The following is an 18,330-nucleotide window of genomic DNA, read 5'->3' as shown; positions in this document are numbered from 1 at the left end:
CTTTGTGGCTGGCCACTCACTCTGACCTGGTCCCACATGCCATGCTCCATTACCGCACTTGTGTTAAAAAAAAACCCAAATAAAACGATGAGTACAAAGGTGAATATTGAAACTCAATAGTAGAGTTTTTCTGGCACTATTTGAACGCACCACCAGGCCCCTCCCACTTCCGGTAAGAAACCGCTATCTGTCACAAAAAAACATCCCGAGCTGAAATCCGTTACACAGACTCACCTTTACTGTTTCCGCTATACTTGTTTATTTTCGGGAGTTGGAGCCTCTCCGAACATACAGAGAGAACATGCCCGGGCAGAGTTAACCGTACCCGGACTGTCACTGTGCCTCCTCAGCCGGCTGAAGGACGGAGCAGAGGAGAAGGACGGACAGGCGCAGATGGAGAGGCCGGGCAGGCTGCTGCTGCTGTCCGAGCTCCGCGTCAGAAACGCCGCGTACGATGTGAGCCTGAGCCGGTCCTTCCTCACCTGGAAGAGACGGATCTCCAGCCCGGTGTACCACCCGTTCAGACCCAGTAAGACCCGCATAATCTGTCTGTGTCTATATCTTTATCTCTCTCTTTGTCTGTCTTTGTGTCTGTGTGTGTGTGTGTGTGTGTGTGTCGGCCTTAAACACACCGCGACATCCTGTGAGATAAACAAAGAACAGAGAGGACATACAGAGGACATGTTGGACATGTTTGGACCTGTAGATAACATACACTAATGTACAGAGCAGAACATAATGTAGTCCGAACTGTAATAAGTGAGACATTATATATCCGGTTACATAACACACAACATCCAGTCTGACACTCAGTATGTGGAGGTCACACTGAGGCTGCAGGCAGGGGGAGGAACAATACACACCAAACCTCATACATTTTTTACGATATTCTACACACACGCAAATATGGAGAAATTGAGGAAATAAAATGTGCTTGAAGGACTAAACGACATAATTTGAAATACTTGTCACAGCTGGGGTGGATTCAGTGATGTGGGGGTCTTTGGCAAACCCTGTTATATTCTCTAACTGAAAATGTTAATGATATTTAGGAGGTTACTGATTGTCATGCTTTGGATTGTCCTCTGTTTCTCTGACATTAACTGCTTACTGGGCAGTGGTGCGATGTAACCAAGTATTTCCATTTTATGCTGCTTTTATGCTACAGTTCAGAGGCAAATATTTGTACTTTTTACTCTACTACATTCATTTGACAACATTAGTTACTGGTTACTTGGCAGATTCAGATTATTATTACAAAATATAAATAAACTAATAAATGATTATGTATTATTATGGACTGTGGTCAGTGGCTCTGGTGCTGGTAGTAGTTTCAGGGGGTTCAACCTTTTAAAGGAGTTTTTTCTTCAGTTGTTTTACATTGAATGCTTTATGTTCTTTGTTTTCTTTCGGGATGCCCTCTGTGGTTCTGTGTTATGTTGAGGCTCCATGTTTAGGTTCACAGTAGCTCGTCCAGGGATGGAGAAAAGTTCATTTATCTGTAGAGCTGGTGATAAAAGAAGTGCTTTGAAGGTGTTTTGATGAATGATCCAGAATCAGAATCAGTGACCTTATTTACACCGCTGAATGCTTCTACAGAGAAAGATTACACTTTGCAGGAACAACAGGATCTGAAGCTCTGTGATTGGATGTTGGATTACTGAAATGCATTTTGGGAGTTGTAGTCGACTTATTTCCCTCAGTTTTTGTGTCCGTGGGCTTGTACCTTAGTGTTCATGATCCAGAACTGTCAATCAGCTCACACCGTGAACATGAATAAGGCTTTTGCTGCAGGAACCTGAAGTAACTCTGACAGTGTTTGGTGTGGGCTCCTTCCTGTCTCCTCTGATTCAGTGTGTCAGCTGATCGCAGTCCAGATGTTTATCATCCACATAGCTTTGTCATGGTGACAACCTGCTGGGTGTGTACTAAGTTTAAAACGACATATCAATGAAGACGTATGGCATTAATTGCACAGTGAACATGACTATATACAGTATATATACATATAAACACACAGACTTATATTTGTTTTGTTTTTTTCTTGTGATCAGGAAACATGCTCTGTAAAAATACAATTGTCAGTGCTCTCTGGTGGTCAAACTAAGTAATGAAGACACTGGTTTTAAATGACCTCAAACCTAGTTTTTGCCGTGGTCTTTGTATAGCTGTACAGATGATCACTTTGGTTATCCCTTAACTTTTCATCAGGTCAAAATTTCACTTTATACCTGCAAAACTAATGACATTACCATCAGAAAAGATGGCGCCCTGTTCATTCCTATGAAAGATGCTCACTGGGATGCTGAAAAGCCTGTGAGTCTTTTTTTGGGCCCATAGAGCATGCTCACTACAGTCCTTCTCCAGCTGGTTGAGAGCATATATAATATATATAATTGTAATTATAAAATAATGAATTACTGGGGAGTGACTGACTTTCTGACCGTGTGCAACGCCGTGTTGCGTTCGTCATGGATGACGCATCTAAATTGAGTTCTGTGCAACGTAAACTGCTCAAAGTAAGATAGACATTTGATATTGTAACTGCATGTGCAGCCCTCTGCCCTCCAGGAAAAAAAGAATAACAGACAAAATGAGGACAAACAGTTTTTATCACATCACAGTCAAATTACAAGAATGTAGGCTTCATCTACACAATTGAATTGTTAGTCTACACGAAACCATGGTTGTGAAAAGTTACGAGAGAAGGGAAGTTCGTCCCGAAGCTTGCAGCTGTATTTATACCCTACTCCTTCATGAAGGGTGCTTCATTCAGCTGCGAGTGTGACTTCAAACAGAGAATTCTGAAAATAGAAAGAGTAATTTTGGGTGTTTGTGATGCTCAGAAAAATGATTCACTGTTTTACAGCAGCTCCTTTTCTAATGATTGTGTATGTTAATAAGGCTTTGTGCGTTATGTGATTCTGTGATATCCAGTGGTGCTTCTAGTATTGTCAGGGATTGATCCACCGAAATAGGAAAACTAAGCTGAGCTATAAAGTAAAGTGAGTAGCAACGTTTATTTTATCAACTGATTAAAAGAAATATATAAAACTATTTTATTTTAATTATTATAACTGTATTATTTTTTTACTCACATGATTTACTACCATTTGTTAGTTTTGGGACTCCGGACTGTGGAGGTCCACCACAGTTGACTCTGGTTTAGGGGTTTCTCTTGGGTGAACCTGCTCTGTGGAGTGTTTGGTAACTGTGTGGTTCTCCTGCAGGGTTTTGTGTTCCTTTGTTCCCTCGTCGACGAGACTCAGGTAGGAGATTTTGCTCCCACAATGCAGTGGGGCACCCAAACCTGCTGACTGCAGGTTTAGTGGTTGTGGTGCTGCTGTTAGAACATGTTTCTGTGTTTGATGGCTGAGATATGAACTCTGTTTGTGTGTTCCCAAACTGAACCTGCAGTTATGTTCCAAAATGATGCAAAATCATTTTTAAACAAAGATATTCACTTTCTGGTTTTCATCAATCTTAAAAACCCTAAGAAATAAACTGGACTTACTCTTCAAATTCCAGACTTCTGTCAAACTACTACCATTTGTTTTTTGTTTCATTAATTATTCTTGATTTCATTAGACCAAAAAAAGTCACCAAAAATCACATTTTGGAATAAAACTCATGTTTTCAGAGAAGTAGAAAGTGTGTAGAAAGTTTTGGTGCTGTTTTCCATCAACATCAAATCCAGCAGAAACATGCTGTCCTCCTCGCTGCTCCTGGTTCAGTGTTTGATGTGTAGTTGGGCTGAATAGTTTGAGTAACTCTGCTGTAGTTTGTTCAGTTTGTAGATTAATGAGCTGCTGCTTTCAGAAACATCCTGTTACATCAAATGTTCTCTTTGTGTCTGAGAATGAGGCTTTCAGATGGATATCAACCTCATGTCTGTGGGTTAAGTACGCAGCTGGAGTCAAGAAGCAGTTAGCCTAGCTTAGCACACCTCCAGCATGTAACTCCCCCTAAAACCACCAGTTTTTACAGTTTGTCCTCTTTCTGCTGAGTCAAGCTGTCAGAAACCTACAAGTTGTAGTTGGTTTGGTTTGATATTTAATATTAGTTATTATTTCCTTGAAACAATTACTCATTTAGTTTATGAAAGGGTAAAAATATAATAATATATAATATAATAATTTGGAAAATATAGCATTCAATAAAATACACGTTTGCAGCCCACTGGCTTTCTACAAGCTTCCCTTCACCTGAGACCTGATTCAGCCTCAGCGGTGCCTTCAGGTGCAAACAGAACAGCAGTGATGATGATGAAAGTGATGATGCTTGATGTCGTCACAGCACCGCAGCGTCTCGGTTCAGGTGTCCTCGCTACGTCTCATGTTTCTCAGGTTTCCTCTGGTCGTCTCCGTGGAAACGGCAGCAAGATATTATCTCTGAAAGATGATCTGTACGGCAGAGTTTCGCCCGTCCTCCCTCAGGGTTACCATTATGTAACGTGTTCAGTCAAACATCTGTGAGCGTGTGACACTGATATGAGAATCATGTGATCGACAGGTAACCGAGGGCATCAGGTGGTCAGTTAGTAACATGTAGATTTGAATGTTAGATAAATGTTTGTTTTTTGCATCAGTGAAGAGTTGTAAACCAGTTCCCAGTGTAGTTTAGTGTGGATTTTATCGATTACTGAAGTAGACTGTGAGTCGCCTTCATTTTATTAAGTTGATTTATATTAAATATATAGACTGTTCACATAAATTATGTTTGTGAGAATTAAAAGCCTGTAAACATTAAAATGTTTAATGTAAATGATGTTCTTTAGCAAATGGTAATATAATAACCAGGTAAATGAATTTCAAAACTGAAATCAGTTTTCTATTTTACCATTTTCTGACTCACAAAGTGTTTTATAAAAGACATAAAACCAAGCAAGATCAGTGTGACATGAAGTATTTATGAATATGAATGAACACAATAAAATCTAGGAAATGAAAATAAAAGAAAATTGAAGATTGAATTAAGAAAAAAATGATTAATCAAAATCCAAAATGTGCATTCAGACTCCTCATTGACCTCTCTGGTTTTTAGTCTCTGACCTGGAGAAATCAAAGAACTGCCGGAGGGTTTCAGGCTGCATTCAGCCTGAAAGTAGGTCAGAGGTATCGTCAGGAGGTCATATTGTAGACCTGGAAGAACCTGGAAGAACCTGGAAGTTCTGGTTTCACTTCAGTTCTCTGTGACACCCAAGAATATCGCGCAGACATTCCTCACTCAGTCCACTTTGAATCCTTTTCTTGTGTTGGTTCTACATTGATTTCTTCTTTTGCTGTCGGCCGTTGGTTTCAGTTCATTTCTTTAAACATCATGTGAAACTTTCTGCATCATATGAGGTTTTATTTGGGTGCAGTGACGTCGTTCCTGAAACTGTCAACGAGCTGTCTGATGGTGCATTCATGTGCTGCAGAGAGGCTCCGAGATACCTGATGTACAAACAACTACATCTTTGTGTGTGTGTGTGTGTGTGTGTGTGTGTGTGTGTGTGTGTGTGTGGTCAGGTGTGTGTCGCAGCGTGTCAGTGTCAGAGATCATCTCTGTCAGAGAGGAAGAGGAAGAGAACTGCAGCAGAAGAAGAGACGATGGCAGCTGGAAAAAGATCAGAGAGAGAGAAGAAAAGGACTGCAGGCAGGCCTTCACAGGTAAACACACCTGGAAACACATCTGGAAACACACCTGAAAACACACTTCAAAAAAACATCTGGAAACTATTTGAAAAATAAATAAAAAATATTTGAAAGCAAAGTAAACACACCTGGAAACACAGCTGTGTGTTCTCTCCGTGGATCGACTCCACGGGCAGAAGGTTTTTAATGTGAAGCAGCTGATCAAAACAATTTATGATCTGGAATTTATTCCCTCACAAATCATCAAATGATCAATTATAAAACGATCAGTTTTGACTTGTGTCTGTTGTGTTTCAGTGTTGTACGTGGAGAGGTGTCAGCAGCGCCGCTGGCGGTGTGCTGAGGTCACCTTCACGTGTCCAGAGGAGGCGCTGTGTCAACGCTGGGTCAGCAGCATCAGAGAGCAGCTCGCCGCTATCAGTACGAGTTTATACTCACACACTCTGACTCACACTCTGACTCACACACTCTGACTCTGACTCACACACTCTGACTAACACACTCTAACACACTCTGTCTCACACACTCTGACTCTGACACACTCTGACTCTGACACACTCTGACTCACACACTCTGACTCTGACTCTGACACACTCTGACTCACACACTCTGACTCTGACACACTCTGACTTACACACTCTGACTCACACACTCTGACTCTGACACACTCTGACTCTGACTCTGACACACTCTGACTCACACACTCTGACTCTGACACACTCTGACTCTGACTCTGACACACTCTGACTCACACACTCTGTCTCACACACTCTGACTCACACACTCTGACTCTGACACACTCTGACTCACACACTCTGACTCACACACTCTGACTCTGACACACTCTGTCTCACACACTCTGACTCACACACTCTGACTCTGACACACTCTGACTCACACACTCTGACTCTGACACACTCTGACTCACACACTCTGACTCACACACTCTGACTCTGACACACTCTGACTCACACACTCTGACTCTGACTCTGACACACTCTGACTCACACACTCTGTCTCACACACTCTGACTCACACACTCTGACTCACACACTCTGACTCTGACACACTCTGACTTACACACTCTGACTCACACACTCTGACTCTGACACACTCTGACTCACACACTCTGACTCTGACACACTCTGACTCACACACTCTGACTCTGACACACTCTGACTCTGACACACTCTGACTCACACACTCTGACTCACACACTCTGACTCTGACACACTCTGACTCACACACTCTGACTCTGACACACTCTGACTCACACACTCTGACTCTGACACACTCTGACTCACACACTCTGACTCTGACTCTGACACACTCTGACTCACACACTCTGACTCACACACTCTGACTCTGACACACTCTGACTCACACACTCTGACTCTGACACACTCTGACTCACACACTCTGACTCTGACTCTGACACACTCTGACTCACACACTCTGACTCACACATTCTGACTCACACACTCTGACTCTGACACACTCTGACTCTGACACACTCTGACTCTGACACACATTCTGACTCTGACACACATTCTGACTCACATATTCTGACTCACACACTCTGACTCTGACACACTCTGACTCTGACACACACTCTGACACACATTCTGACTCACACACTCTGACTCACACATTCTGACTCAAACACTCTGACTCACACACTCTGACTCACACACTCTGACTCACACATTCTGACTCAAACACTCTGACTCACACACTCTGACTCACACATTCTGACTCACACACTCTGACTCACACATTCTGACTCAAACACTCTGACTCACACACTCTGACTCACACATTCTGACTCACACACTCTGACTCTGACACACACTCTGACTCACACATTCTGACTCAAACACTCTGACTCACACATTCTGACTCACACACTCTGACTCTGACTCACACACTCTGACTCAAACACTCTGACTCTGACACACTCTGACTCACACATTCTGACTCACACACTCTGACTCTGACACACTCTGACTCACACACTCTGACTCAAACACTCTGACTCACACATTCTGACTCAAACACTCTGACTCACACACTCTGACTCACACACTCTGACTCACACACTCTGACTCACACACTCTGACTCAAACACTCTGACTCACACATTCTGACTCACACACTCTGACTCTGACACACTCTGACTCACACACTCTGACTCAAACACTCTGACTCTGACACACACTCTGACTCACACATTCTGACTCAAACACTCTGACTCACACACTCTGACTCACACACTCTGACTCTGACTCACACACTCTGACTCACACACTCTGACTCTGACTAACACATTCTGACTCACACACTCTGACTCACACACTCTGACTCTGACTCACACATTCTGACTCACACACTCTGACTCACACACTCTGACTCACACACTCTGACTCTGACTCACACACTCTGACTCACACACTCTGACTCTGACTCACACATTCTGACTCACACACTCTGACTCTGACACACACTCTGACTCTGACACACTCTGACTCTGACACACTCTGACTCACACATTCTGACTCACACACTCTGACTCTGACACACTCTGACTCACACACTCTGACTATGACACACACTGACTCTGACACACTCTGACTCACACACTCTGACTCTGACACACTCTGACTCAAACACTCTGACTCACACACTCTGACTCTGACTCACACACTCTGACTAACACACTCTGACTCACACACTCTGACTCTGACACACTCTGACTCACACACTCTGACTAACACACTCTGACTCACACTCTGACTCTGACACACTCTGACTCACACATTCTGACTCACACACTCTGACTCACACACTCTGACTCTGACTCACACACTCTGACTCACACACTCTGACTCTGACTCACACATTCTGACTCACACACTCTGACTCTGACACACACTCTGACTCTGACACACTCTGACTCTGACACACTCTGACTCTGACTCACACACTCTGACTCACACACTCTGACTCTGACTCACACATTCTGACTCACACACTCTGACTCACACACTCTGACTCTGACTCACACACTCTGACTCTGACTCACACACTCTGACTCACACACTCTGACTCTGACTAACACATTCTGACTCACACACTCTGACTCACACACTCTGACTCTGACTCACACATTCTGACTCACACACTCTGACTCACACACTCTGACTCACACACTCTGACTCTGACTCACACACTCTGACTCACACACTCTGACTCTGACTCACACATTCTGACTCAAACACTCTGACTCACACATTCTGACTCTGACTCACACACTCTGACTCTGACTCACACACTCTGACTCACACACTCTGACTCTGACTCACACATTCTGACTCACACACTCTGACTCTGACACACACTCTGACTCTGACTCACACATTCTGACTCACACACTCTGACTCTGACACACTCTGACTCACACACTCTGACTATGACACACACTGACTCTGACACACTCTGACTCACACACTCTGACTCTGACACACTCTGACTCAAACACTCTGACTCACACACTTTGACTCTGACTCACACACTCTGACTAACACACTCTGACTCACACACTCTGACTCTGACACACTCTGACTCACACACTCTGACTAACACACTCTGACTCACACTCTGACTCTGACACACTCTGACTCACACATTCTGACTCACACACTCTGACTCACACACTCTGACTCTGACTCACACATTCTGACTCACACACTCTGACTCTGACACACACTCTGACTCTGACACACTCTGACTCTGACACACTCTGACTCTGACTCACACACTCTGACTCACACACTCTGACTCTGACACACTCTCTGACTCACACACTCTGACTCTGACACACACTCTGACTCACACACTCTGACTCTGACACACACTCTGACTCACACACTCTGACTCACACATTCTGACTCACACACTCTGACACACACTCTGACTCTGACACACTGACTCTGACACACATTCTGACTCACACACTCTGACTCACACACTCTGACTCTGACTCACACATTCTGACTCAAACACTCTGACTCACACATTCTGACTCTGACTCACACACTCTGACTCTGACACACTCTGACTCACACACTCTGACTAACACACTCTGACTCACACTCTGACTCTGACACACTCTGACTCACACATTCTGACTCACACACTCTGACTCACACACTCTGACTCTGACTCACACATTCTGACTCACACACTCTGACTCTGACACACACTCTGACTCTGACACACTCTGACTCTGACACACTCTGACTCTGACTCACACACTCTGACTCACACACTCTGACTCTGACACACTCCTTGACTCACACACTCTGACTCTGACACACACTCTGACTCACACACTCTGACTCTGACACACACTCTGACTCACACACTCTGACTCACACATTCTGACTCACACACTCTGACACACACTCTGACTCTGACACACTGACTCTGACACACATTCTGACTCACACACTCTGACTCACACACTCTGACTCTGACTCACACATTCTGACTCAAACACTCTGACTCACACATTCTGACTCTGACTCACACACTCTGACTCTGACTCACACACTCTGACTCTGACTCACACACTCTGACTCACACACTCTGACTCTGACTCACACTCTGACTCTGACACACTCTGACTCTGACTCACACATTCTGACTCACACACTCTGACTCTGACACACACTCTGACTCTGACACACTCTGACTCTGACACACTCTGACTCTGACTCACACATTCTGACTCACACACTCTGACTCTGACACACTCTGACTCACACACTCTGACTCTGACACACTCTGACTCACATATTCTGACTCAAACACTCTGACTCACACACTCTGACTCTGACTCACACACTCTGACTAACACACTCTGACTCTGACACACTCTGACTCTGACACACTCTGACTCTGACACACTCTGACTCTGACTAACACTCTGACTCTGACTCACACATTCTGACTCACACACTCTGACTCACACACTCTGACTCACACACTCTGACTCTGACTCACACACTCTGACTCACACACTCTGACTCTGACTCACACATTCTGACTCAAACACTCTGACTCACACATTCTGACTCTGACTCACACACTCTGACTCTGACTCACACACTCTGACTCACACACTCTGACTCTGACTCACACATTCTGACTCACACACTCTGACTCTGACACACACTCTGACTCTGACACACTCTGACTCTGACACACTCTGACTCACACACTCTGACTCTGACACACTCTGACTCACACACTCTGACTATGACACACACTGACTCTGACACACTCTGACTCACACACTCTGACTCTGACACACTCTGACTCAAACACTCTGACTCACACACTCTGACTCTGACTCACACACTCTGACTAACACACTCTGACTCACACACTCTGACTCTGACACACTCTGACTCACACACTCTGACTAACACACTCTGACTCACACTCTGACTCTGACACACTCTGACTCACACATTCTGACTCACACACTCTGACTCACACACTCTGACTCTGACTCACACACTCTGACTCACACACTCTGACTCTGACTCACACATTCTGACTCACACACTCTGACTCTGACACACACTCTGACTCTGACACACTCTGACTCTGACACACTCTGACTCTGACTCACACACTCTGACTCACACACTCTGACTCTGACTCACACACTCTGACTCACACACTCTGACTCTGACTCACACACTCTGACTCTGACTCACACACTCTGACTCACACACTCTGACTCTGACTAACACATTCTGACTCACACATTCTGACTCACACACTCTGACTCACACACTCTGACTCACACACTCTGACTCTGACTCACACACTCTGACTCACACACTCTGACTCTGACTAACACATTCTGACTCACACATTCTGACTCACACACTCTGACTCACACACTCTGACTCACACACTCTGACTCTGACTCACACACTCTGACTCACACACTCTGACTCTGACTCACACATTCTGACTCAAACACTCTGACTCACACATTCTGACTCTGACTCACACACTCTGACTCTGACTCACACACTCTGACTCTGACACACTCTGACTCACACACTCTGACTCTGACACACTCTGACTCTGACACACTCTGACTCACACACTCTGACTCTGACACACACTCTGACTCTGGGACACACTCTGACTCACACACTCTGACTCACACACTCTGACTCTGACACACTCTCTGACTCTGACACACTCTGACTCTGACACACATTCTGACTCACATATTCTGACTCAAACACTCTGACTCACACACTCTGACTCAGACACACACTCTGACTCACACACTCTGACTCTGACTAACACACTCTGACTCACACACTCTGACTCACACACTCTGACTCTGACACACACTCTGACTCACACACTCTGACTCTGACACACACTCTGACTCTGACTCACACACTCTGACTCACACACTCTGACACACTCTGACTCTGACACACTCTGACTCACACACTCTGACTCACACACTCTGACTCTGACACACTCTGACACACTCTGACTCTGACACACACTCTGACTCACACACTCTGACTCTGACACACACTCTGACTCTGACTCACACACTCTGACTCACACACTCTGACACACTCTGACTCTGACACACTCTGACTAACACACTCTGACTCACACTCTGACTCTGACACACTCTGACTCACACACTCTGACTCACACACTCTGACTCTGACACACTCTGACTCACACACTCTGACTCTGACACACTCTCTGACTCACACACTCTGACTCTGACACACACTCTGACTCTGACACACTCTGACTCACACACTCTGACTCTGACACACTCTGACTCTGACACACTCTGACTCACACATTCTGACTCACACACTCTGACACACACTCTGACTCTGACACACACTCTGACTCACACATTCTGACTCACACACTCTGACACACACTCTGACTCTGACACACACTCTGACTCACACACTCTGACTCACACACTTTGACTCACACATTCTGACTCACACATTCTGACTCACACACTCTGACTCACACACTCTGACTCTGACTAACTGTGACTCACACACTCTGACTCACACATTCTGATTAACACACACACATGACTGTTGACAGAAACTGTCGGTAACACCGTTGTTGTTGTCTACAGCCAGCAGACCCAAACACCTGCTTGTCTACATCAACCCGTACAGCGGGAAGCGGCAGGGCAAACGCATCTACGAGCAGAAGGTCGCCCCACTGTTCGCCCTGGCAGGCGTCTCCACGCACGTCATTGGTACGTCACGCATCACCCACTTCCTGTTCGTGGACTTCCTGTGTCAGGGATTTACATGTAAAGCACATGTGTGTTTGTTGTTATAGTGACGGAGCATGCCAATTATGCAAGGGATCACCTGAGGAGGGAGGCAGAGCTGAAGAAGTTTGATGGGTGAGAGTTCAGATTAATTATTACATGTAAAGAAAACAGTGCAACCGCCAAAATAAAAGCACCACAGAGATCACACCTGTCAGGCTGCTGTCTTGTGTTTTACACTTTGAGTGACAGTAAACAAATTGATTGTTTCTGTTTCACTTTTCTATGCTCCTGCATAACATTTCCCTTCGACCCCGGCTCAGGGTGGTGTGTGTCGGAGGCGACGGCATGTTCAGTGAGATCATCCATGGGCTGATCTGGAGGACACAGATAGACGGCGGGGTGGATCCAAACTGTCCGGATGAAGCGCTGCTTCCCTGCTCGCTTCGCATTGGAATCATTCCTGCAGGTCAGAAAAAAAATAATGCTTATATTTTTATATTTTTGGTTGATTGGATTAAAATGTAGGTTGCCTCCATCCTTCAGTGTAGCAACGATGTGTCGAGGTTGAAGAGATCCTTGAGATGGTTCCTTTGGTCCCTGCTTAGGTTTTAGGGTGTAGAGGGCCTGTAGGAGGCTCCAGGGATCCTTGAGTGAAGTAATGAAGTTGAGGTGAATACTGAAATGATTTTAATAGACAGCTGACAGCCAATCAGAGAGCAGGACTGTCTGTCACCAGGGTATAAATGCAGGTACTGTCGGTGGGCTTGTTTCTCAGTTTGTTTGTTTGTGTCCTTCTTGTAGTAGTTAATGAGTCAATGAGGACAACTGGACCTCCATCATAGTCTGTGTTGTGTTCTGTTAACTATCATCTGTTTGTTTGTTTCAGGTTCAACAGACTGTATCTGCTTCGCCACTGTGGGCACCAACGACCCCGTGACCTCTGCACTGCACATCATTGTGGGTCAGTCACATAGTCTCACTACACATCAACTATAATATGAATCAGACAGGTTCTTTAACATGTTATACACAGGACACACGTGTGAATAAAATCTAAAAGCATGATGTTTTGTCCTGCAGTGATGAGATTTAACAGCTTATTTGTAAAAAGACTCGTGAAAGTCATAGAAGGACCTCCTCTAGTAAAAATAAAATGACCCGTGTTCATCATAAGTTATATATGTTAGATATCCATACGTTTCTCACAAAGAGCTGCATCTACTGGTGTAAGTTATGTCCTTTTTAAAACAGTTTTAGCAATTTCACCTCATATGCAAAACTCAGATTTAGAACTGCAACGATTAGTTGATCAACAGAAAGTAGTTTTAAGTCATTTTTCATGCAAAAATATTAAACCGGCTCAAATATTAAATATAATTAGCCGGCTTCCTGTTATCAAATGTGAGAATGTGCTGCTTTTCCCATCTTCCTGTAAGAAGACGTCACCTTGGATTCACACTTTCACTGTTTTCAGGTGCTTTATAGACCAAATGATTCATCAAAGAAATGAGAAAATAATCAGAGGATTAATAAATAACGAAAATAATCTCAACCAACTGCAGCCCTTTTTCTTTTTTTAACTCAAGAGATGAAAAAAACATTTTTTTTTAAATAATGATGTTTTAAATAGATTAATGTGTTTAATATAGATGTTTAATATTCGTATGACTTTGATTATACAGTGTCATTTTTGCCATTTTGGAAAAAACATCTCACCAATAGATTCTCCACATTACACCAGATATGGTGTGAATCCAACATTTTTTTTCTATCCATATATCCAGTTTGTCCTCCAACACACATTTAATGTAAATCCATTGACGTACATTACTTTGCTGTGCATGGTCTCATGCTGCCATCTACTGTTGAACATGCACAGGACACTCTCTAAGCATGACCACATGTACAAACGTGTGTCAAACAACCTGTTTGAGCCTTATTTAGCAATACCTCTAGTTTCCCTATGTGGTAAATACTGTATTGGGTGATTAGACCCCGGTTTACCTTGTTGCAGGTCTAGTTTTTTAATTGTTTCTTAAAAACAAAGATTTGAATCTAATCTAATGAAATGATTCCAGGTTAGTATGTTGATTGTGTGTGTTCATGTATGTGTTCAGGAGACTCGCAGCCGATGGATGTGTGCTCTGTTCACCACAACAACACGTTCCTGCGATACTCTGTCTCCCTGCTGGGATACGGTTTCTATGGCGACGTGCTGACTGACAGTGAGAGGAAGAGATGGATGGGACCGGCCAGATATGACCTCTCAGGTAGAAATACAACACATGTTGAGATGTTTTCGGGGGGAATCGGTGATGTTAGTTATGATACTGGGAATTTAATCAGCTGCTGTTGTTTTAGTGGCTGAAGCTTCCTGAAGCTGAAGAAAAAAAACATCTCGACAACACACGCTTCCATCATCAGACAGATACAACTACAGCTACAAACGGAAGTACTGAGGCAGATAGAACAGAAACAAGCTGAAAGTCCATCCAGGATCTCGAGACATTTATTCATTCAGATCAGTTCTCATATCGTCAAGGGTGTAGGACAGACTGTGTACTGATGATGAGGATGAGAGTAGTCCTTAGTCGTCCCATCCATTTCTGCTCTGACTCCTGCAGGTGTGAAGATGTTCCTGACTCATCATTACTATGAAGGAACAGTGTCCTACCTGCCAGCTAGAGGCATCATTGGAACTCCACGGGACGCCACCAAGTGTCGATCCGGGTGAGAGAGATACTATATAGATGTGAACCCTGTTTAAATAAAAAAAAAGATAACACAAAAAGAAAAAGTCTGGTATAAGTTGGCTAACACAGCTAAAACAGTTGGGTTCAGGTGATCTAACAGTTGAGTTTAGTAGCTAAAAGAGTTCTGGTTACGTGATCTGATTATTGTTTTATGCCTTTTTTTTAAATAACATTGGTGTGTGTGTAAATTTCCAGCTGTGTGGTTTGTCAGCACAACAGGCAGCTACTTTCAGAGAGAGCTGAGAGGTACGAGATGGATGAAGCATCAGAGAGCGGTGAGTCCAACAAATCCTCATCCGAAGCTTCCAAAACAGGAAATTACTGAACCGTCTTTGGACTTGATATCTTGTCAATCTAATGATTTTTTACTGAAAAGACAATAAGTCACAAAGACTGGCAGCAGGGGTTTCCCCCTTGCCTGGTTTCATCAAAAGTGATAAAAATAGACCTTACAAAATAAAAGTGGTTCGTGAATTGAGCCCTGGGGAACGCCACAGGATAGTCCTGTACGCAAGAAACTAAAACAGGTGAACATGAAAAGACCTACCGTGCATACAATATCATCTTAAAGTTGACAAAGTAATCTTACGTTAACATCCATCCATTTAGTAGCTGTTCTGGAGCTTTCAGTCATATCCCATGATTTTCATCTGCAGAATGAGTTTGTGTGCACTTAAAGGACGTCTTCAAAATGTCCAGGTTGGCTTATAAATTAAGTTCCAAGTTCATTCTTGACCTTGGAAACCGCAATTGACCAAACAATCTCACCTCAAGGTACATTTAGCTGTTCTGGAGGTAAAATCGCTTTTTAAGGTCAAGAATAAACTTTGAACCTCAACTTTTTAAACTTTTATTCAGGATATTAATAACCTGCCGTGGTGAAGGTTTAGCAGCAGCAGCAACAGCAAGAAAGCTCAAATCTGTCTTTATGGGGTTTTGGTTCCAGAGAGTGACAGCAAGTGGAGGACAATCCGAGGGAAGTTCCTGGCTATAAACGCTGCCAGTATGAGCTGTGCTTGTCCTCGCAGTCCTAAAGGCCTCTCACCTGCTGCTCACCTGGCCGACGGCACCACCGACCTCATCCTAGTCCGAAAATGTTCCCGCTTTGACTTCCTCAGACACCTCCTCCGACACACCAGCAAAGACGACCAGGTAATAAATCAGTGTTCTGGTTTATGGTCTTTCCGCATAATCATAAAAAAAGTTCAGATTTGGACAAATGAAACGCTCTGGTTTGATCCAGATCCCAAACAGCTGGTACAGTTACACCTGCTTTCCTCCAGACCTTCCTCACTGTCTCCTTCTTCTTCCCTCGTTCTTTCTTGACCAGTTTGACCTGAACTTTGTTGAGGTCCATCGGGTGCGACGTTTCCGCTTCACACCGCGTCACTGCCAGAGCGACTCGGACCTGGAGCTGGACCTGCGGGAGAACAAACACCAGATCTTCAGCCAGATCTGCCGAGACCACCCGGCTTGCGGCTGTGCCCCCGCCTACAGCAGCTGGAACTGCGATGGCGAGATCCTAACCCACACGGCCATTGACGTCAGGTACCACGACCCTCTGGGAGTTTCTTACTTTGCTATTGTCAAATATTTTAACCCAGGTTCAATTCAATCCTAAAAAACACTGTCTCCTTTGTTTGTTTTTTTCCCAGAGTGTACTGCCAGTTGATCAAGCTGTTTGCACGAGGGATTGAAGAACCAACGGTGTTCGAGGATCTCACCAACCCCTGTGCAATATAGACCCACACTCCTGTAGCGCTACACCACCATCATTCCCTGTCAGACACTGGAGTCGTCACTCTGTTTCCAGCCTACGTCACTGCTGCTGCCACCAGCGAGTTGTTGCTGTCACTCAACGAAGATCAACAGTACAGACAGAAACACAAAACTTAACTTTGTGGGTCTGAAAGTCCATAATTATTCACTTCTCACAGACGGGAAGTGAGGTGCAGTTTCCTTAAAACATCCTGAACAGCTTCACATCTGTTCCCTGAAAACTTGCAGCTGTTTTTAGAAGTTTAAGTTATTGACCCGGAGAGTAAGACTTCACCCTCAGCTTTTAGATTTGCTCTGGGTGACGCTGTTCGTGTTTTTGATGTTAACAGTTTAATGGTTGCCGGGTGTCTGGCACCTGATTTATTTTAGATATTGAACTCCAGTCCTGAAACTAAGACCTGCCCTGTTTGATCTTATGTTTTTCACCATAATCCTCAGATGATGACTTGGTGATCTGGTTACCTTGAGGTTACAAATGTTGCCTGTTACAGTAACAAAATGTGTAAACAGACAAAAGCTGCTGTAGGTGGAAAATGTCAAAACAACATAGACTCTTGCTCTTCTTTGTTGTCCAAAACGTTTCCTCATGTGTCACAGAATGGGCTGTGGTACTCAAGTCTGGTTTTAATCTCAAATCCGGTCGTTTGCTTTGACCTGGACTTGACATGTGAGTGTTTGGACTCAGACCTGTCCAGATTCTGACTTGTCTATGTCAGGCATATGTAAGGTAATTGGACTTCTCTTGGTCTTGTGGGTGTTTTGACTTGGATTTGTCTCGGTGTCGGCCACCAGT

General features: G+C 44.2%; 1 protein-coding gene across 1 annotated transcript; it reads left to right on the top strand.

Annotated features, from left to right (window-relative positions):
- Positions 1–393: 393 nt before the first annotated feature.
- Positions 394–18,125, top strand: LOC139286742 (ceramide kinase-like). The gene is made up of 14 exons (XM_070907644.1): positions 394–529; positions 3,231–3,269; positions 5,511–5,651; positions 5,934–6,056; positions 12,859–12,984; positions 13,071–13,137; positions 13,326–13,471; positions 13,892–13,966; positions 15,123–15,275; positions 15,630–15,735; positions 15,954–16,033; positions 16,705–16,910; positions 17,089–17,306; positions 17,414–18,125. The coding sequence occupies exons 1-14, from the start codon at positions 394–396 to the stop codon at positions 17,499–17,501; spliced, it is 1,704 nt and encodes a 567-aa protein (XP_070763745.1). The 3' UTR covers positions 17,502–18,125.
- Positions 18,126–18,330: the final 205 nt, after the last annotated feature.

This window comes from Enoplosus armatus, chromosome 6 (genome assembly GCF_043641665.1).
Source record: "Enoplosus armatus isolate fEnoArm2 chromosome 6, fEnoArm2.hap1, whole genome shotgun sequence".
Taxonomy (NCBI): domain Eukaryota; kingdom Metazoa; phylum Chordata; class Actinopteri; order Centrarchiformes; family Enoplosidae; genus Enoplosus; species Enoplosus armatus.
The sequence above is the reverse complement of the archived record's forward strand: the minus strand, read 5'-3'. Positions and strand labels throughout refer to the sequence as shown.

Excerpts from the sequence above, each read along its gene's own strand:
- LOC139286742 (XM_070907644.1), top strand. The coding sequence starts at position 394 with ATGGAGAGGCCGGGCAGGCTGCTGCTGCTGTCCGAGCTCCGCGTCAGA. Across the intron at positions 13,138-13,325 it reads GAGCTGAAGAAGTTTGATGG|GGTGGTGTGTGTCGGAGGCG; the intron begins GTGAGAGTTCAG and ends ACCCCGGCTCAG. Across the intron at positions 15,276-15,629 it reads GGCCAGATATGACCTCTCAG|GTGTGAAGATGTTCCTGACT; the intron begins GTAGAAATACAA and ends TGACTCCTGCAG.